Source organism: Clarias gariepinus, chromosome 5 (genome assembly GCF_024256425.1).
Source record: "Clarias gariepinus isolate MV-2021 ecotype Netherlands chromosome 5, CGAR_prim_01v2, whole genome shotgun sequence".
NCBI classification, from domain to species: Eukaryota; Metazoa; Chordata; class Actinopteri; order Siluriformes; family Clariidae; genus Clarias; species Clarias gariepinus.
The window spans coordinates 26,292,728-26,315,691 of NC_071104.1; the positions used below are offsets into that span (position 1 = coordinate 26,292,728).

Sequence of the window (22,964 nt, forward strand, 5' to 3'; positions counted from 1 at the left end):
CATTGTCTCCCGCTTTCTCTCTACGTGCGGTAAACACGAGCTAAAGGTTGTCAGCAGCTGAGAGAAAAGAAAGAGAAGCTTTTTAATTGTTGGCGTTCATTAAAGAAGCAGCTTCTCCTTTTGCAACCAAATGGTCAGAAATGTGTTAGCCATGGCTGCTAGAGGCTCTTATTCACTGCTGTAAGAGCACACACAACAACATTAACAGAGCACAGTGCTTATTCTGTTATTCTCTGTGTACAAAAATCAATCCTAATGACAGACGTGCTTTGCTCACGTCACATTTAGCCAGCCTTTGCACAGATCCTCTAGAGCCTTTCAAAACTGTACATGCATGCAAAGTCATACCACTTTCTTATACACAGGAATCAAACTATTGGCAGCAAAAGAACACTATATACATTCTATATACTGTACACATTCATGCCTTTCCTGATTTAAAGTGCTGCATCTAAATAAACAACAGATTTCTAAAAGCTTATTGGATCCAAAAATACTTTCCATGGACAGCGAATTGGTGTCTTGCCATAAATACATACAACTTTTATTGTGTAGTCGTATTAATCCTGCATGAAGATGATCATACAAGTGCAAATGTACACAAAGTCCTGCTAATAAACTCCATCAACTTGGCGGCCATACTGGCAATACTCCCAGGCAGTTATTTCCAGTTTTGCAAGATCAGGCTCCTATCCACTTGATTTGGAGAGAGCAGAAAATGATCAACAAGATGATGTTTTAAACACTTGGTTGCTCTGACTACAGCATGTGTTTTGCTATAGTTAATGGAAAAAAGTCTTTGCCTAAAATTTTGCCATTTTAACTCCAGTGTGGTCAAAACAACAACTTTTTTAATGCAACATGCGCTTAGCAAGACACACTAATCTCTCATAGGGTTATAAGCTGTTACACAGAATTCTAAACTGTGACTTAGACTAGACTGCAACTCTAGACATAGCATGCTATACCGGACTTTACAGACTCACGCCCTCTGATATGTGCGCTCATCATCTTACCACTATCGCTCGTTAGGTTTGGTGATGAAGCTGGAGGTGGGGCAGAGGAGCTGATGGATGGCTGGGAGTGGGTGGATGATGGCAATCTCTCTCCAGACTCCATAACTGCAAAACATTGCACACAACAAATCAACAAACACATTTACAGAAAATAATACAGTATATATTGATACAGACTATTTTAGCAAAAATTGTAAAAATGTCATGTTACTTTTAAATGTCCAGTTAACACTAAAAGGTGTGTGATTAAGTACAGTATGTTATTCCAGTGCAAAAAAAAAAAAAAAAAAAAAAAACATACCCTTGCCTTTGTTCTGCCTCTCACTCAAACCCAAGCTAGACAAGTATTACTCTATCAAATATATATTCAGATTTGCTCCAAATCTAACCCAAATGAATTGACAGTGTGTTATTATGCATTAGGTAAAACGTCTGTGTGTGTGTGTACACAGAACAACCACATTGGCTGTAAAATCATTTGCACATTTTAACACATTGCAAATTAACATTGAGCAAGATGGTGACAAGCAGAGATGCTGACCAGCAGAAATTTGTGATTTGCTTAGTATTGCATACTGGAAGCCAAAGTTATAATCCCCCCACCATCCACCACAGTAAAATATTTAAATCACATAGAGGCTGGTGTTTCCAAAATAGCTTGCCTTATATATAATATCTACTAATATGATTAAAGACAATTGACTTCATTACGAACACCTGTACAACTGCACATTCATGCATTTAACCGATCAGCTAATCTAATCAGCACATATACAATATCAAACAGATACAAGTCAACAGATTTAGGTAATATTTACATCAAACATTATTTGTGATAGCTGTGACTTTGATGATTGTAACATGGACGCTGTTTGCAGAAGGACTGATTTGAGTATTTAATAGACCGGTTAATCTCCTATCAGAGTGAGCGCCAGTTGCAGGTTGAAATGCCTTGTTATTAATAGAGATCGGAAAAATTTGGACAGATTTGTTTGAGCTTACATCGGGTGTTTCACTGCACAAAATTCGGGAGAAATATAGTATATTAACTACGTTTTCTAGCCATGTTGAGAAGGAAAGCTGGAAATTACAAAGAAAAAACCCAACTATTCATTTTCCAGTCTTCAACTGTTTGTTTGGGTTAGTAAATAACCATGATGGCTTTAGATTCTTGCTCTTGGCTGAGAGGCGTTAAACCTGATGTGGTTTTTGCTGCTGCTGTAGCCCATCCACCTCAAGGTTCATTCAATTCTGAGATGGTTTTCTGCTCACCACAGTTGTGAGGAGTTACTTATTTCAGTTTCTATTGACTTTCTGTCAGCTCACACCAGTCTGGTCATTCTTCTTTAAACCAATAAAGTAGACAGCAAGTGTACTGTACATACACAATTTTTTCACTGGTATTTTTCATTTGCAAGCTATATTAATTATTAGAATAATGCCAGAGACAGGAGTAATTTGACTGGATTTATAATGATGCATGATGCTTTCTGGCAGAATGTATTAGTTATGAGATCTTAACTCCATAGGATATGCAAATTAAACATGTCTTCACACTGAGTGTTTATACAATCCAATGTGCTCTAATGTGGTTGGTCAAAAAGACAGCAAACGTTTGTAGGGGTGGGTGACCTACATCAGTCACAATTCTTATGATATTTCCATGATACATGATATGGATATCTACACAAAGGATGGCCCAAAACACAAAACAACAACAACAAAAAAACATAAATGCTGTAAAATTCGGAAGCAACTTCTCTTTGTGAAAAGGTTTGTCTTGAATACACGAGAACAAGTTCCAATCAATCTTCTTTTAATATTTTTAAATATATCTTAAATCTGAATAAATAAATAAAAATACAAGGATAAAGGCTTATGGATCAAGACTTTTTAGCCACTCTGAAAATGTTTTAAATAATTCCTCACAATATTAATTAGTGTCATGTTGTCCAACCCTACCTATTAGCAATAATAGGAGACAAAAGTATGTACTGTAAATGTCAGTTGGACCAATAAGCGTTTCTGTAATTTTGACACTAAGCTCCGTCCCTTATTTCATTTTAAGTAATCTGAGAGTAATTCAGGATAAATTAAAACCTCCCATCACCTCATCTGTGACTGATGTCTCTGGCGTAGAGGAAAGATTACTCCAGCAGATTTCCTTGGATTTTATTTTAGACAGGGCTAACTAGTGTAATGCTGTTGACTCTGTCTGTCTGTGTGTGCGCGTGTGTGTGCACGTGTCTCTCTTTCTTTCTCCAGGTCTATTTTCTGTTTGTGTGCTGTCTGGTAGTGCGCTAACAGATGGCTGGTCATCAGCATGGAACATCAGTATTGAATCACACAAACTCACTTAACACACACACGCACGCACACAGACACACACTCAGACACATACAGAGTTCTGTAACACAGAAGGACGAATCCTTCTGAAAGCCAAAGGGTCCCCAAGCACCACAACCACAAGACCACTATCTAAACCCAGCAACATGACCTAGTCTCCTGAAACATCAAATATATGAAGCACAAACCTTTTATCATACAGGTAAAACCAGACACAGCTGTGGGAGAGATTAAAAAAAAGGAAAAAGACAGACAGGCAGGGAAAGGTGCTGGCAACTTCATAGCAGATAGAAAACTTAAAAAATGACAACAAAAATCTATAAAAGGAAAGAGAGGCAATTACACAGAGTGGTGAATTTATATGTGACGGGTGGTCTTTGTTATTTGTCCCTGTGTCTTTGTGGGCATGGATTGTTGTTCTCAGACAGCCATTAATTTTTTTTTTTTTAATTAAAATAAATAAATAAATAAATAAATAAATAATAATATTTTATAATATACAGTATGTACAGTACCATTATACCCTGGGGATATGGTATTTCACATATATTTCTCACAGTTTCCCAAATACACCATCAGATCCATTATTATTGTATATATATATATACTATTTTTATTGGCTAAAAAAGGTGGTTTCTTAACTTAATCCCATGCTCATTAGATGAATGAGAAATAAATTTACTCTAGGACATCTAAAAATTCTTACCACCCCTGCCAGTTATTCAATGTTCATAAATTTATGATCTACATAACAAGTGTTTTGTTTCCATTAGAGATTTTAACTCTTCACAAAAACACATTTTCTTGAAACACATACACACACACACACACATGTATATTTAGAATTTTTAAGACAATGTCACAATTGACAGGCTATTTCAGTTTGTACCCATATACTACATGGCAGTTCCACTTCTGATTTGCTGTCATTGTGCTAGATTAACCTGTGACAAATTCAAGTAATCTACATCAGTCATATGTCCAGGAATTGTATTCGGAGCCCCAAGTAGAATGAATTTTAATGAACCTGGAACGTTCACACACACACACACACACACACACAGACACACACAAAAGTAAGAACAAAAGCTAAATAAATGCCCAAATGGTAAGCCCCATACTATAAAAAAGACAGCTCAGGGAAATTAAACATGCTTTGCTCTGCTTTCTTGCCATAATAATGTATTCCATCAGGATCAAACAGTACTTAATCAGCTCCTCACATCACCCAGGTCACTAAGCCATATGAGATGAAGAGAGATAAAAGATGTGAACAATAAAAAGGGGACAGAGCTGAAGAGCGCTCTTTATAGAAAACAATAGGCTTCAGATCTGTGTAAAAGCAGAACTCGGAGTCTTTATCCAACATTAGCAGTCTGATTTTTAGTTTCCCCAAGGCACTAATGAAATCAGATAATAGATGTGGGAGCTAAAACGCATGGACATGCATCACCTGAAAAGAAACCGAATAAAGAGATTCTTTTAAATAAATCCTCGTGAATCTATGTCAGATTTAACAGCAGCTTAACCCTGAAACAAAGCGGTTTAATGAAAAAAATAAAAAAGACTATACTAAACATGCAACAAATCATAATGACTAATAGAAAGATGTGACTTTGCCTTTTCCTTCATCTTATTTTAGATGTTTATGGACTATGGCATTTTGAGAATGCTACTTGTGCACAGTGTAACACAAAAAACGTTTAAAAGTAGTGCAGGGTTGACTCAGTCTTAGTGTGTTTAAGCACTTTACCATAATGCATCACTTCTCGTAAAAGATTCATAAATGATGAGCAATGCACATATGGTTTAGAGGCAGAGGATATAAGGAAAGAGGTCAGTGTGTACAATAAGTTGTAGCATGGCAAAATAAAAAAATAATAAAAAAGAAAGCAAGAATAGGACCATATATTTTCTAAATATGTCCCAGTGGTTTATTTTACTGTACACATGCAGCATTAATGGTGTGCATCAACAAGAGTGTGCTGTTTGTACAATATTAAACTCAAAATCAATCTCAAAGTGTTAAAGTTGACTCCTGAGATCTCAATTACAGTCTTAGAAAAGTTTATAGGATCTTTCCTATGTCTTAAATTGTTACTGTGTAAAAAGCAAACTAAAACACAAGTGTATGATTAATTTTTTTCATCTCTCAAGATTCTTTCTCTGTACTTCAGCCATGGATGGTGCGATTTTTTCTTCTTCTTTAAGATTTAATTTTAGATTTTGAGCAGAGTTAAATAATTTATTTTCCACAAATTCTTATCAGTAAACATGGCAACCGTAGATTTCAAGCTAGTTATTACACTCGGCTATGAAATGCATTTCTGTCCATGAAGAAAGTGCTTGTTATGAGACAATAACAATTCATTACTGCTGTAAATGATACAAATGCTCATCTTTCCCATCTCCTTTTAATCCTAAATTGTTCCAGAAATTATTTCTCTACCTTTGTCAACGTACAGGACGATGATCTGCTGCTGATAAAATGTGAAGACATAATATCCACATTAGTGCCATGAAACAGGAGTACAAACACTCAATTTCAATTTTCATTGAAACCCTTAAACAGACAATGCTACAGAAAGAGCTGAACAAAATCAGTTCTTGTACGCTCTACAGTCCATACCTTAGTGGTTATGCTCCTGAAGAAGGCTAAGATAGAAAAATAGGATAGGAGACCTCCTCCGGCCATCTGACTTTTGACATAAAGATATGCAAATGTACATGACACGCATTTTAAAAGGATGACAATACTTTAAGTCACGGCTGGAACAATAAAGGATTCCAAGAACATCTGCTTGACATTAACCAGCTTTATGTCTCGGTGCCAAAGAAAAACGTGGCAAAGGAAAGTTGTGTGAAGGTGTGTGTGTGGGGTTTTATAATAAAATGTATGCAACCAAAACCCTTTGCCCTTATTATGACTATTATTAGTTTCCTTATTTTCAGACTGAAATATACCTATCTTGCCCAATAAAAAAAAATAATAATAAAATAAAAATTAACAACTGAGGCTGGACTGTCCCAGACAAAAATATCTAAATATAGGGTAAAATATCAATAGCGTAACAACCTGGTTGATGTGGGCCATCATCTTTGTGTTGTTAGAAGCTCTGTTATGAACAATCCTCTTATTTTATGCCCTGGAAAGTAAAAGGGGCTTACAGAAAGTCGAAAAGCATCAAGAGTGTAATGATAGCTAAACCTTACTTGCTTATAAATGTATAAAATTTTTATGCATACAATTTATCATAAAATAATGGGCATGTTATTCACTTATTGTATGTCTGTGTATAATTTCTTAGGTAATGTGGTTAGACTTCTGAATATGGCATTTAGGAAAACTGACAGAATAAAATGGCAAACAAAATCTGACTGATCTTGTGTACACAGGAGTTAAATGCCTTTTAAAGATAAAATGCTCTAGAGCTTTTATACTCAAAGGTCTGAATTTCTATTCAAAGTTAAAGGTATGGAACAATCAGTAAAAATCAACTAACTTGTTTAAATCTTACAAGCAACATACGTACAATCACATTGGGACAAAATACATTCAAGTCTAGTAGAAATAAAAACACTGTGTAAAGAAATTTTAACTAAAAAAAAAAAAAAAAAAAAAAATTATATATATATATATATCAATTGTATATATATCAATTAATGTCCATCCAGATTTGTGTTAATTTAAAATGGAATCTTGTATTGATGATGGAAAAGTGGAACTACTCCATAGTCTTCTCCAGCACACCCCAAAGACTTAAAAGAAGTATTTCATATTTCATCAACCAATTATAGTTATTTTAGTAAAACATTTGTGGCCAGGCAGTCTATTGCATAGCACCAATAAAATCTATTTTAAAATAAAGCAGCAAAAACAGTCTAAAGCTGTAAACTCTAGAGCAAAACTTATCAATAATTATTAAAGACAAACGCAAATCAAGTTCCCATGTCTTGCTACAGATATTTAAAGTTGCATGAAATACATAAACTAAACTAAAATCAGCAATGAGAACTTGTTTTCAAGAAATCTGTAAAAGCCATCTAACACAGTTAGCTCTTGCATGTGCATATTTTGTTAGTAATATATTGATGGCATCCAATTTTCTTTAAGACGAAGATTATTTATTTTATGAGTGTAAATTACCAAATCACAGAGTTATGCTGAAAAATAGAAATTCATATTTGTAACCGAGGTAATGATGTAGGGTAGATGATGAGCACCCAAGCCTAAGCATAGGATAAATATGCTCCCTATATAAATCAGCTGGCATTCATTTTTAAGCCAGCAATTACATTAAATGGCACATGCACCCTAAACACACCCCAAATTTATTGCTGCATTAATGGTTGATGCAGCATTACTTCATGTGTGGTCTAATTAAATGATTAAAAAGAAACATCACATTACACCCAACACACTAAAAAACACAATGCAACTAGGCCAAGCTAAATACCATCTTTTAGTGTCCCATGATCTACATCTTAAAAGAATTGGAATAACATTTTCCTCAAAATTACATAACCGTTTATTAGATTAGATTACTGACTGAGTAACCTGACTGGACTAGAGGCCTTCCGTGCATGCTTGGACATTTTAACATGCATCACTCCCTATCACAGGTGTTCTAACAATCTGTTAATTACAAAACAAAGTAAGTGTTAATTACGCGAATTGTCTGTCACATGGGTGAAAGTAGGTCGGTATGGTCGACTGCACTGAAAGATCGAAGATCAGCTGCCTGCCAAAACTCAACCAGTCACAGAGGCACTTTCAGCAAGTAAACACATCTGAGAACTTTGTCATCTTAAACAACACTCGCCTTGTGTTTATTAACTGCTTCTAAGTCGTTCCAAGGCTTGTATACGTAAAGGTACAAAAAGTACAAATAATCATAAACCACCAGGACCATCCACATCAGCATTGGATTTCAGATGAAAATAAACCAGAATAGAACCTTGAGTAAAAAGATGGGATTTTAGTTCTGCCAAAAAAAACTAAAAACAGAAGACATCACAGAAAGTGATTTGCGACAGGATACTTTAATCTCAGAGGGCTCTCTCACAATACCAACTGAAGTCAAGTTTTACGAATAATGAACAGTAAAGCTTTTCTAATTACCCAAACCAGACATTTTACAATGAAAAGCTAAGTGTAAAATTAAAGAATAAATGTAGCATAGCAACCTATTAAATTAAACCTGCTCTCTTTTTGTACAATATTTCAACATTACTCATCTTTAAGTCCTTAGTCTTAAGAAACAAAAAAAAAACAACAAAACAAAAATAAACAGCTGAAGTGAATCCATGACAACATCTTGCACTAAGTAGCTATTTTTTTTTATTTTGCTTAGCTCAAATTCAAATAATTATAAAATTCCTATGAATACAACATTCTCTATTTTAGCTGCATCATTTTTGTAAAAGGTACATTTACACCATTTCATGTATTAAGAATGAGGCAACGTGAAAGATGAAATGAAAAGAATCCCAGAGTACACAGAAACCCAACACCTATAGAACCTTAAGGATTCCAACATGGTTTTACCTCACCTAGTCCATATCACATCATCTGGAAAGAACAGCCTTCAAATGGGACAAGACCATACACCTGCCAAAGACAGATGTTGGGTATAAATCTGATTTAACCTCTGTCATATCCATGTGTCTGGTAGAACACATAAGCATGAAATATGTAGATACAGGAAGGGAAGATCAGCTAAACCACCAACCTTTGGGAAAAAACGTAGCTAATTTCCTTGTGTGGTTGCAAAATGTTATTTTTTTCTGGCTGTTTGTGTGACTAAAAATTGGCTGAAGATAAAGGGACTGCTTGTTTTTAGGCATTCTGGGAGTACTCAAGTCATGCAGGATAGCTATTGCACATAATATTTAGAGACGCTGCCTGTCTACCAATGCACAATTTCTGTTTGCATATTCATTGTACTCATACTCAGTAGTATCTATAGATCTAGGTACATACTTATTTTGCCCAGAAAGGTAATGTATGCCTAAAAAAAAATCAGATTAAATTTGTTGTCCCTGCAAACTCTGCATTAAAAATATTTTACAGTGTGTCTGCAAGCTCATGTACGTTATTTATGGGGTGCGAAGTGCTTTCCTTGGCGTGTGTTATGTCACCCTGTAATGCAGCATAAGCAGCAGTTAATTGCTTTCACTTATCTCAGAGAATGCATGTGATAACCTTTAACCTCCTGAATTGGTAGCTGGCATATGATAGGGAGAGCTGTAACTGGTGGACGAGATCTGGCTCAGAAAAGTAAAAAAAAATAAAATAATAATCTTCAGCAATTATGTTATTTAGGTCAGGGTGGGTTGGGAGCCTATCCTGGGTTCACGGCCTAGGGACGATGTAGAGTAGCTTTCTTTTGTTCCCAAGATGTGGGAGAAACCAAAGAACCTGGTAAAAAACCAGCCTGAATGGAGGGAACAGACTAAACTCCAAACAGACAGTAACACAGGAGTCTCACAATAAGAGCAGGGGGACAACCCTCTCCACTTTATCACTGTGACATCACAATTAATTGTTATATATTTTATGAATCTTGTTTAAAGCCCCAAGGAGTTCAGTCAAATTAATTATCCAAACTGTTACAGTACACAGGAAGGGCACTAAGCAAACCTTTCACAGCAATCAGAATGAAAAAAGGAGATTCTAACTAAAATCAAAACACAATACTGAGCAAACTCATATAAAAATAATAATAATTATTATTATTATTATTATTATTATTATTATTATTATTAAGTAACTATTGATCAGGATTTTAAAAATGGCAAAAAAAAATAATAATACAGTGATATGCATTTGTTGGCCTCTCAAAAACAAGGTAACAATATGCTTGTATGTAATCAACGCACAACACTACAGAGCAAGAAGGCGAAGCTGACAAACACACACACACAAATTATCCCTGAAATGGGAAACCTGTGAACAATTTTTTTTAATGTTTCAAAAACTTCAAACATAAAAATCATTACCATCTTGCAATTGTGTGTGTAAAACACTAAGATGTCAGGAAAACGCCATTTTGATCCTTCCCTGTTTCTTGAAAACAATGAAGACCGAGTAATTGATCAAAGTGCACCAAAGGCAGAATCGTCATGCGAGCAGCGGAAGGTCACAGGCTGCCAGCATTGAGGGTCGTTGGGGGAAGAAAACAGCAGCCGCATTCCCTGGCTGCCATTTTTCTTCCCTGACAAAGACTCCATCTGCCACTGAGCCATTTGCAGCCGGCAAGTCAGAATATCAATGATTTCCAACCAAGTGTGCCTTCACCTTGATGTCACCTCTATCAGTGCAAGGAAGAGCTGACGGCAGGGATATATTCTCCCTCACTCCCGCCCTCATCCAGCTAAGTGGCATTTACTCTGCTCCTTAAAAGGATGGCACTTTTATCAGCTCTGATATTACTGAAGCCATTTTTTTTTTGGTGTGCTTTATTAAGATAGGGGAATTTTGTTATGCATGATTCAGGTGCAGGCTTAGCGTGTTTAAAGCATTATCTGTGTGCAGGATGTGGCCTTTAAGCATTTCAGCAGGTCTGAGGACAAAGTCAGCATGGAGAGAAGAAGATGTCTCAGCGTTTGCATTGAGAGTGCAGGCAGGCAGCTGGGCAAAACAACCAAACAACAGTGAATTTAGTTTCCGTTCTCAACATCTGCGCACTGAAAAGACAGGAAAAAATATACAGGCACCTCTGAACTAGTCAGTCACACTATGCTCATGAAAGCCTCATAGTGAATCACAAGCCACAAAACTACTACATGCACACACACACACACACACACACACACACACACACACACACACACACTCAAATACAACCCTCCTAAAAAAAAAAAAAAAAAAGATTAAAAAGAACTTTTTCCCCCAAAAAAGTGGTTTTCTTTTAAGGACCAGACTGACCCCCATACCCCCACACCCCTCTTTAAGTGATTCTTTATCAGATAACACGGACCCTGACACAGAATTACATCAGACACTAAGAAGTCGTCCTGTTTCTTTCTGATTTATCGTGAGTAAATTAACATAAGGGTTCACAGCTGGGTGTCTTATTACCCAGTCAGTAATTAGTGCCCTGAGGCCTGCAGTCAAACCCTCAGTCCCACTCTACTACAAAACAAAGCACTTATAAAAAGGACCTGCACCAACCTAAAGAGATTAACCAGAAGGAACAGGAAAGGCCCAACTGCACCACAAAGCCTTTCAAATGCAACTTTGCTTCTTAGAACAATATGGACAAATGTTGTCCAGCCATATGCTGCTTTTCCATTATTACCAAAAAAAAAAAAACACAACAACAACAACTACCCAACGACAGTGGAGTGTGAAGCAATGAATCTGTGAATTTGTAATTATTGTCTTTAAAATTATGCCTATTACATTTATGTGCTTCTAATAGAATGATGTTCAGTTCCATGGTTTATAAAGCATTAAACTAGTCCTGTTGATAATAATTCAAAGCATTTTAGAACAGGAAAACTGGCTAATAAGTAAACTCGAATTTGCCTAATGTGTTTACATTTTCTTTTATTCCCAGAACATATTCATGAAATTAATCTGCATCGTGGTTAATAAGAGTGTGTAGTGAACGACTAAAAATGTTAAAAACTACACCACACACTAAACAAAAGCTACACAACACAACACTTCACTGCACTCTCTCGAAGGTCATTTCTCTTTTGTGTAAATGACAGTCTCATTAGACGCTAACAGGGATTGGGTTCATTGGAGCAGCGGGCTTGGAGTTACCCTCGACTCATAGCTTCTCTGGAGAAAAGACAAAGAGAAAGAGAACCCCAGAGAGACTCGAAAACAAAGCGCTGAAAAGAAAGAAGGAGTGAGACACAAAGGATGGATGGAAAGTTGCAAAGTACATGTAGAGAAGCCATTTCCAGACAGACAGAAGTTTTCACCGGCAGTGTATTTATCAAAATATATGTGAGTGGGTGTGTGAATACCACTGTACAAAACCGACAGAAACTATAAGACATTACACCTGTGGTGTCTGAGACCAGTCCTATATTTTATTCCATCCAAATGTTCCTGAATTACTCAGACCACACATAGCAGTTTAAATTTGCTTGTTAAATTTGGTTGTTGATTTCTTATATACAGTAGTTCTCTATCAAAGTACAATGTGAAATTTGTACTAAATAAAATTTAATTGTGGCATCTTCTCCCTGTGCTTGGCGGGTTTCCCCGGGTACTCCAGTTTCCTTATAGTCTAAAGATGTGCAGATTAGGTTAACTGACATGCCCAAAAATTGTCTATAATGTGTGTGTGGCCTGTGATGGATGTGCACCCTGTCCACCCAGGACAAGCGGTATAGAAGATGAATAGGTAAATATTTCATTGCTTACAAAATTTGAGACACACTAATCAACTAACACTAAACTGCATCTTACCGCTGTAACAGTATGCCAGGTCATGCATTATTCCTTGTATAATGGAGTTACGTCCATTGTTTAAATAGGGAAAACACTACTTTTCTACATGACATTGTGGTGGCTCTTTATGGCTGTTTAATCCAGACATCACAATGAATGCACCTTGCACTTCCGTTATGGATGAAGAGACCCTAATACCACCCTAAATGAGCTAGGGTTACTATTAACAGCATTTAAAAGCTACCTAAAGGGTGACTTGTATGTTAGTTGACTGAAAATATTACATACTTATTTATTGGAACAGTGGTTGGAAGCCGGTAATGGAAGAGTGTGCGCGTGCACGTGTGTGTGTGTGTGTGTGTGTCACAAGAAAAGAGAGGAAATTAAGTGTGTCAAAAATGCAACAAAAAGAAATGACCAAAAAACCCTGCTAAGCTGATGCAATACACTTTAAAAGTGTGCCCATGTGTTGCCACCCGTTGTTTTTGACCTTCTGGATGCGTTTTATTCTTTTCACGCATTCATGCAATATAATGTGTTTTGCATTAAAAACACCATGCTCTGCCAATCTAATGAAGCTTCAGCTCAAATTAGTGCAAGCGCTCGATTATAAATAGGTTCCTTTAGACCATTCCCCCCACCGTTGGCTTATTCTGTTACACATTTACACATTAGACTTTACCTAAACATGTTTACCTTTGTGAGTTAAAACAAGCATGTTTCAACTGTAAAAAAGTTAAATTAACTGAGATAATGATTTCCCCATATCAGGTACCTTTATACCTCCTCTGTCTATCTCACCTTCTCACTTCCCAAGTAGGAAACTGCTATATTTACAACCACATTGTATTACACATGTTACCGTGGCAGCAATCTGTTAATAAGTCAGGCTCAGTGTGTGGCACATACACACCTACAATATGTACACATGCCACACTAACATAGCTCACTGAAACATTAAGGGCTGAACCACAAACTGAAAACACTGCGTATTTTATACTCAGGAGAAATATCAAGTCAGAGTCAGCAGAACACTTCTGCTTTAACAGTTTAAAGCAGTGGATAAGAGAAACTTAAATAAAAATAATTATCCTTTTTACTTCCTACTGTCATTTTCACTGTATTAACCTTGTCACACATTGTGTACTCAGTTTATGGCTATTTTTTTTTTCTTTTTCGGGGTTCCCCCCGATTTTCTCCCCAATTTAGTCATGTCCAATTCCTCCCAGTCACTAGGGGGCTCCCACATTAAGGCTACTACTAACACTCAGCTGGAGGGCCGAAGACTTTTTGATCTGCTCACTCACGCACCGTTGGGGACCGCGCTATCCGCTCCTTCCGCTTGTGTGAACTCACAGACGCCCCTGATTGGCTGTAGAGCTGCGATTAATGTGGGAGCACTAAGTACTGCTCATCCCTCCCCTCTGAGAGAGCTCGGCCAATCAGCTCTCTCTGGGCCTCCGGCTGCGAGAGGTTAAAGCATCACCCGGAAATCGAAACTTATGGCTGTTTTTAGCTAAATTTAGGATGCAAGTACCTCCAAATATCTTGAACATAACGCTGTAATTTAACAAAAGTTATTAGCCTACAGATTAATATTTTACAAATATTCTTTGATTATCTTATTATTGGTTTATTATATCCCCGAGATATAATCTTGCACGTCATGTTGTCTGTTTATATTTAAAGGGATCATAGGCTTTTACATTTTTTGCAGGGGTAAATTCTATTTAAATTGTTGATTTCCAAGGCATATTTGGGACATGAAGGCCTTTGTTGCTTTATTTGAACAGTTATTTTGCTTTGTGGTTAAAAGGTGAGCTGTCCGCACACGATAATATATTAAAAAGTTATTCCACAAGAGAAAATTTTATTTATTTATTTTTTTTTTTTTAAAAAGGTAACATCTTTTGCTTTAGGTGCAGCATATTATAATGGTTTCCATTTCCCTTTAGCACATTTGGCACGCCAGTGCAGCATGTCTCTGCTACAGTAGGACTTTGCAAATTATAATTCACTCTAATGAATTGTTTAACTACTTATTAAACTGACTGTTAATGTTAAAAGTAGCATTAGTAGTCGTAGTAGTATTCGAAGTATAAATGGTTTGAAACATTATATTCTGTATTAAGGAATTAATAACTAAATCACTAACTGCTACTTCTGAAAGCTTCTGGTGCAAACCTGTGTCGTCTTGCTCAAGTCCCAACCACACAAGTCAAGATATAAATAGTCTTAAAAAAAAATTAAAAATTGGAAAGGCAGTGATGCATAACCTTGCAATTATAGTGAGCAAATCAAATAATTGCAATGTGAAAAAGAAAGAAAATCAACTTCTAACAAGCGATTTTAATTAAGAAATTGCCATGTTCTGTTGTTAAACAAGGAGCAATCGTTTCCTGGGTAGCACATGTATTTAGCAGTGGAGCAGAAAATCAGCAGTAGACAACTACAGTGAAGTGGTACTTACTGATTAATATGTGGTAAACTTCAGTGCAGCAAAACGATTAAACTGCAACCGACAACACACACACACACACACAGAGGTATTGATTCATTTTCTTTCACAACAGATCAAATCACACCAAATTGAACTGCATTCAAGGAAGAGAGATACCTTTTTATAAATCAGGTATTAATATGATACTTAAGACAATACAGTAGGTTTGTTACTGTAGGACTGCATACAAATACACAATAATACTTAAGATCAAGTTACAAGGAAGCTGTAGTTTAAGAAAACAAAGGAAAAAATAAAAAGGGTTTTTGTTAATGCATTATTCATAGGAATTATTTGATTGTTAGGAAATGAAAAACTTCGTTAATTCTCTTAATGATGGTTAAAAAGACCATAGCGCAATCCGATTTGATTAGTGCCAAGGTTTCCTGGACTCAGATCAAACCTGTTCCAAAACTGAAGCACATCTTCAGTGGTGAATACCCACAGAGAGAATAATTTTGTTTCCATCTCAGCTTTCTCCAACTCTAGATGAGGCAGGAGGTTATCAGCACGACTGCCAGCTTGTCCTCCCCCTCTGACACATTTTGGTGAGCCAGCAGCTTTGCCTTATTTTCATTAAACACAGATCCATCTGGGTGTGCTTCCGCACTGCTGGGGTGTGTTTATACCCTCCTGTGAGCACTATTACACCTTATTTACACACACAGACACTACCTATGGTAGCTGTAGGTATCACACAATGTGTTATCTGTGGTTGCGCGAACAGTAATGCCTTCATTTGTGACACTGCCTTTTTTAGATCGTACTGCTAATTAGAAACCTTACCAGGCAAAGATGAGGAAACTAACCTAATTGGACTAATTGCAAATCAATAATTCATAAATATGCAGTTGTGCTTCCAACACGTTTCATGAAGACGACTACTCGTACTACAGTCACTCGGCTTTTACAAAAGTTCACATTACAGTGATGAATCACATTTAATCTATTTACATTCATTCGCCATTTACAAATTACTGGTTGCGATACCAAAGCACATAATTACAGATACTAGACTTTGACTGAAACATCTCACTATTGCTATGCTTTGAGACTCCCTAATCTCTTAATCTACTTTATTTAATACGTTTTTCTTTTTGAAATTCAGGAAGTTCTAATCCTTACTTACTGCAAGATATACACATTAGGGAAGGATGCCCTTAACACACATAAAAAAAGGCATGATTTGCTATACCTTATACCTATACAAATACTATAACTGTCGACTCCAGGAAGCATTTAAACCCACAAGTCAGTGATACTAGCACTTGCGCGCAGCTTGCTTTATTTAGGTCTAAATAGATGCCCTGTTTCTGTGAGCCTAGCTTAAGGTGCTCAGGAGATTTTCATCAAAGCACAACAACCAGCAGTAGAACATCAATACCAGCCTCAATAAAGAACAGAGGAAACATCTCCCATTAAAATGCTCTTCTACACGACAGCCCTTTCCTGCCAGTTCACCTCAGCCATACAAGAGAGTGAAAATGAAATAATGCAGGAGTCTCATTTCTGTTCTGTTCACCCGTTTCAGTTCCGGTGCCAGGGGGGGTGGACAGAAGGTCACGACTAGGCCTTTGACTAAAAAGTCTTTGAAGTGTCACACAGGCATAGATGGCTAATGTTACAACTGCGAGGATCTATGGATCATTTAAGGCAAGAGATCATAACCCAGGTCATGGAGTTCTTCACATTTTAGTGTTTCCCCTGGTATAACATGAGTTCAACCTAATAGAGCAAGAAAAACACTAAAACGTACCACAGGGGTACTCCAGGACAAGGATTGGAAACATGTGATTTAAGGGAAATTACAATATGACTTAAATGACTCAAATGATCTGTATATTTTAAATGTTTTACATTTAATCAAATGTATTTAGCATTTTTATACAGATTATTCAATATGGAATATGTCAACTCTTTGGTGAATAACAGTATGCAAAAATACCGCCTTCGTACAAACATCAGCATAGTCAGCAGTGTTACTAGCCATTTATCCACAGTCCTCTGTCTATTGATGGATGGCGTACAGGGTGTACAGCACAACAGAGACTCCAGTCAGTCATGAAATGCCTACAAACGTCATTGATATGATACTGATAAACTGACAACTGAGTGTATAGTGTGCATCTGCATTCTTTATATGGACCAAGCATGCCTGCTCTTTACCTCACCCTCTTTCAAGGACAACTTTTTTTTCATACCCTTATTTCACTTGTTTCATGTTGCGTTTGGGGAAAACAAAATCACTTGTCTGCGGCAGCAGCTGCAAACACAGCTAAAATGGAGACGCTCTGTGGAGGCAGTGACCAGATTTTAAATGCAGGGAGATCAATAAATAAGACAGGGCCTGCTTGCAGAAGCGCAGACTATGTGTGTGTGTGTGTGTGTGTGTGTGTGTGTGTGTGTAATGGTTTATGATAACTAGTAAGATTCTGGGCTTCCAGTGAAAGCAGCTGTCCCTTGGTTATGAATATGCAAGACCTTACTTGCCACACTGCTCTCTCTCTTTCCACCATCAGTTCTTGTGAGTACAGAACACACTCTTTTGCTTTAGGGTGTTAATGGAGAGTGGCGGGCAGGCAAACAGCCCAAACTACTGGCATTTCAAACCTCACCCCAATTTACACAGTAGGAGGTCTTCATGAGAGCAGCGACCCTACTCAAGCTCCCAAAACATCACAGCCAATCAAAAGGATAGACAGATCGACAGATAGATAAGACTGATGAGAGATGAAAAGACAACATTAGAGAGCATAATCACCCCATTACATTTTTAAAATAAATTGTCTCACTATAAAACCTATTTAGCTAAATCCTTCACAAAATGATGGGTCTGATTGATGAGAGCATGTCTCCATAATTATCGATGAATTCAGTTTATTTTTTGAAAACAAGCCTATCACCTTTTTATAATCCACGCCATGGCGAAAGAATTGAATAAGAAAAAATAAATAAAATGACACACCACCCTCTGGCCAGATTCATTTTATGATCCCAGATCTCAAGACAGCTCTGACTCATATATCAAAGCTCAGGATATCTATATAAAAGCGATAATGTTCCTTTTAAAAGACCACATTAATGCACAAAGGTAACACCCCAGGATGCAACTAAATTGTTTTCTCATTGCAGGTAATTGCTGTTCATTAGAAGGCAAACTTTGAGTGTGGTCTTTTTAACAAACATTGAGTAACAAACTGCAAACAGTCCAAACCCTATAATGGCCGACCTGAATACAGAGGAACAATGTGGAAGAAGTTACATTCCTCATTTAAAGAGGAACAGTCTCACGAAAGCAGTTCTCTGTGTGTGGCATGCTGAGGTCACAATGACCCTATGAGTGCATCACGCTCAAACGCCATGGTGTTATTTTTCATAATCTTAAATAACCAAGCACAGTCCTTGAATTTGCAGTAGAGCACTACTGCTTCCTTATTCCAAAAGCATTCTCAATAAAGACACTGTTGAATAAATATAAGATAATGAGATGACCTTTCAAGCTGTGCATCTTGTTGACTCATGGGCATTTATAACACCCATCTGCACCGCTGAACTGTCAGGCTCTTTAGGTTGTGTAAATAATAAACTAGATTTCAAAGTGAATTTTTATTCACTGTGTATAAAATAACAGCCTATTACTTTTACTTACTTACCACAGTGCTGTTGGATTCTTCATCCTGACATTTCAGAAAGTGATTAATTTTCTATAACAGCAGCTCTGACGGCTGCAATTTTAATCACAGTATTATAACAGCGTCTTTTTTTAAATTTATTTTTAAATTTATTTTTAGGAACAACTAATTCACATGGACTAATGGATGCTCCTCATAACCTAAGGTTGTTATTTAATAAGGAAATACTTGTTTAACTACCATTTACGGAAGAAGCCTTAAGTGTGTGTTTTTGTCTTAGTCTTTCTTAATTGTTAAATAATATTAATTCCAAGAGATGGTGGTTTGAAATATAAATGGTAACAGGCATTAACCTGTCTCACAGAATGTTAAACATCATGCTCATAATTTGATGTTAAGTATGAAATAAAACAAATGTAATCATTGTTAAATTCCTGTAGTTTAAGCAAAGAATAACACTTTAGGATGTGCTCTAACTGAAAGCTAATCAAGTTTCAGCTTTGCCTAACCCCACAACGATCCTTCATTTTTTTTCATACAACTCCATGGCTCAAAACAGTTAATATTATTTTTACAACTGAGAAAACCACTGACTACCACAAGCGTTAAATCAGTTAGAGTTGCCCTAAAAAGCAGTAGTAAGAAGGTGACACAGTATAAAATAAAACTGGTCTTGGTTGATCTGGCAGTCTTTAAAATATACCTATTTGACAGAACAAACCCATGCAAAGTCAACCAACGTTGAACTTTGAACTGCACACATTTATGGCTCACACAGCTGGATGTTGATATCAAAACCTCATTTGTCTGCAAAACTACTGCATAGTTTCTTTGGGAAATATCTCAACCACAAAACAAGCCCTGACATCTCTACTCTTCTTTCCTTCGCTTTCTACAGCTGAGGTACTACAACAAGTATATCAAGACCTTCTTTTGTGTTCAGCTGCTGTACCACAAAAAGCAACAATGGCCATTTGTTTGCACTACAAACTGAGAGAGTGAGTGTGGGTGTGTGCCTTAGTGAGGGAGCAAGCCTCTGAATAAGAGAGGGGGGGAAAAAAAGGCAGGGGGAGGTTGCAATTCATTTCCACTAATGGTTTCCAAGCATCTCCACAGAATCAAGCAGCTGTCAAGTGAATGCATCAGAGTGGCGAGCTGCATTTCCCAGAAGAGACGAGCAGCACATCAGAACGCTCAGCAGATCAGATGCTTCATTCCCTGTATTAGCCTTTCCACACCAAACAAACAGCGAACAATAGAGCTGAGGATGTTGCCTCAAAGTATATAACAACTTAACAAAGAAAGATTTAGCTTGAATTAAAATAAAAAAACATTTATGTACAACTGTAGTTTATAGAGTTACAGTAAGCTGTCTCGGTAGCGTGCCATTTTCTGTGTAATGCGAGTTGTGTAATTTGCTGTGGCGCACAAAGCCTCTGAGCTGCGTCCATTGATGAGAAATACCCTCTTCACCAGAGAAAGACCTGGGGCAGTTACAACTCCAGCCTCTCTGACACGCAAGAATGCCTGTTAGTGCAGGATGAAAAGACTCGGGAAAATTAAGCCCGTTTCACAGCTCAGTCTCAGCTTATCCTACACATCACAGCATCCGCTTAAAAAAAGAATTATGAGACAATGTACGAGACACAATCCTGCTTTATAACACAATGAATTCAGTAAGCAAGATATTTGAATATATTTCATATGAAATTATTTATTGGCTGATTTAATTATCTGGGTGATGCCTGTTGAGATCTGTTCTGCAAGAAAAGCAGAGCCAAGAAGTCACAAGTAGCAACAGACAGTACAAGTACATGCCTTGTTAAAACGTCTTTCCCCTCCTCCCACCCTTTTGGATGTCACAGTATCCATCTCCATTCGACCACATCATAATCACAGCCTTGTTGGCGATGTAACACAGACGATCACACGTACCACACATCTTATCTCAGACTTAAGCGCTTGTACTAAGATTAACATTAGCAGGTAACATTTGTAGTACATGACTTGTACTAGTGAGCGTGTTCAGTGTTTAAGATCAGATAAAAAAAAAAACGTGATCTTAAACACTGATTAATATATTTTTTTATTTAAGAGCTAAGACTTAATATACAGCGGTTAGTTTAATAATCAGTTTATATTGGCAAAAGCAGGCACTGATAAATCACAAGCATCTGCACACAATCCGTTAGCATCTTTACAAGGTGCCAAGTTCTCTTGTGTAGAAGTGGATGAGGAAAAAAAAGGTAGCAATGATTGAAAGTGATAGAAACAAACTGAGGTGAAAGTCTCACAGTGAGAAATGAGATAGATAGTGAAATGGGGGAGGAATAGAATATGTTTCTGCAAAAGGTTTAATAAAAAACAAACCTTAATAAGCCATCCATGTATTAATCTTCTCATTATTTTAACCCTGCTTTAAATTGTAGCTCATTTTAACTTAAGATAGATAGTAACATTTGTTTATGCACTGTCAAATAATTATTATTTTATTGTTTCTGATTACTTAGTTGTTTGTCTTTACTCTTAAAACTACAACCACATAACTCCAAAAACACGAATATAAACATTAGATTCAGTTCCCTACATGCGACCCGTAAACACAACGACTTATTTCTTTCCCAGTTGTTCCCAACCACATGAATGAAGTCTGGAGTTTAGACAAAAGAGGTCAGTCGCACTGCTGAGATTACATTAGCCAGCCTTGTTAGCCTGCTCATTTCATTACAAATAATTACTTGGTTCGTTGCAAACAACTAAAATAAAACCACAGAAAGAAAAGAGTTTCATAAGTTTCCACACAAAAAAAAGGCTTGGTTGTTTTGCGGCCAGGTACAGGGTTTACATTTAAAAACAAAACTAAAAACAAGAAGTCGTCGTTTCTGGTAACGCTTATTTTTTATTAATTGAAAAAATCTAAATACAGTGTGTGTGTGTGTTAGCATTAGGACGCTGTGAACTTAATCGAAGTAAGCGTTAAGTAAACACTATCATCATCAAACAACAACAACAGCTGTAACGCCACAAGGCTAGTGTGTGTACAGAGTGTAACACACTGCGCTACACAAGCTTAGGAGTAGACAGAGGTGATATCTTCCTGAAAAGAATTAGAATTAAATAAAAGATTCCGTGCGGACAAAAAAAAGGACTCTCACCTTCAGCTTTAGATTTTAGCTCTTGTGTTTTTTAAGCTGTAGCTTCCAGCGCCTTCATACAGATCTGTGTTTCTTCCTGATTTATAAAAAGCGACGCGCCGCTGAGCAGATGTCACAGCCGGAGAGTGGAGTGGAGCGGTGCTGTTGCGTGTGTGTGTGTGTGTGTAGATAAAGGAGAGACTCTTCACACTGTAACAGGTTACACACACACACACACACAGTGTATTCTCTCTCTCTCTCTCTCTCTCTCGCTCATACCTGCAAAGTCATGTCATTTAGTAAATAGTGGTATTCAAGCAGAGAGCAAACCATTTACTCTTTGTTCCTGTACAGATCGTGCAAAAAAAAAAAAAAGTCAGACAGTCTAATTGTTCATAATTTATAATAAATCAGATTAATTATAACCATGCCGTTTTGCCACCTCCCCCTTTTTGTTTTGTTAAGTTGATTGTTTTTGCTATTTTCGTGAGAAAACATAATGCTACCCAGGGCCCAGAATCAACATCTTACATTTTGAAAACGACCAAAAGAAAGTAGTTATACCCTGACAATCTTAGTCTCTAGATCTGATCTGAGAAGGAATGTGATGACCTCGGACAAAGTTGACAAATGTAAAGAAAAATGTCCAAAGCAATTTAGCAGAGTTAAAACAGAAAATAAAAGTTAATATTATCCCACAGATGATCCTAAAGCTTTTCAGAGTTTGTGTTGCATGTGGGATAATGATAGTGCCAACAAAACGTTATTCTAATTTAAAAAAAAAAATGTTATTATTATTATTATTATTATTATTATTATTTTCTTCACATTAAACTAAAACAGTTTGCAGTCCACAAACAGTGACTAAATGACCAGATAATTAAGTCTTTTTATTAAGGAGTTATCACCAGTTACACCAAT

At 36.8% G+C, this 22,964-nt stretch overlaps 1 protein-coding gene across 5 annotated transcripts in view; it reads right to left on the reverse strand.

Moving 5' to 3' along the window:
- Positions 1 to 22,267, reverse strand: part of LOC128523943 (bromodomain adjacent to zinc finger domain protein 2B) — a 54,456-nt gene extending 32,189 nt beyond the window's left edge. For 3 of the 5 annotated variants that reach the window (XM_053496166.1, XM_053496165.1, XM_053496161.1), the window contains exons 1-2: positions 22,065 to 22,267; positions 1,017 to 1,121 (exon numbers count right to left, since the gene is read on the reverse strand). In XM_053496166.1, the coding sequence (XP_053352141.1) occupies positions 1,017 to 1,119 (103 nt within the window). In that variant the 5' untranslated portion in view covers positions 1,120 to 1,121; positions 22,065 to 22,267. Of the gene's footprint in view, positions 1 to 1,016; positions 1,122 to 15,247; positions 15,290 to 22,064 lie in introns of all 5 variants that reach the window. The other 2 variants (XM_053496164.1, XM_053496167.1) reach the window with 2 other exon arrangements.
- Between the last annotated feature and the right edge of the window lie 697 nt (positions 22,268 to 22,964).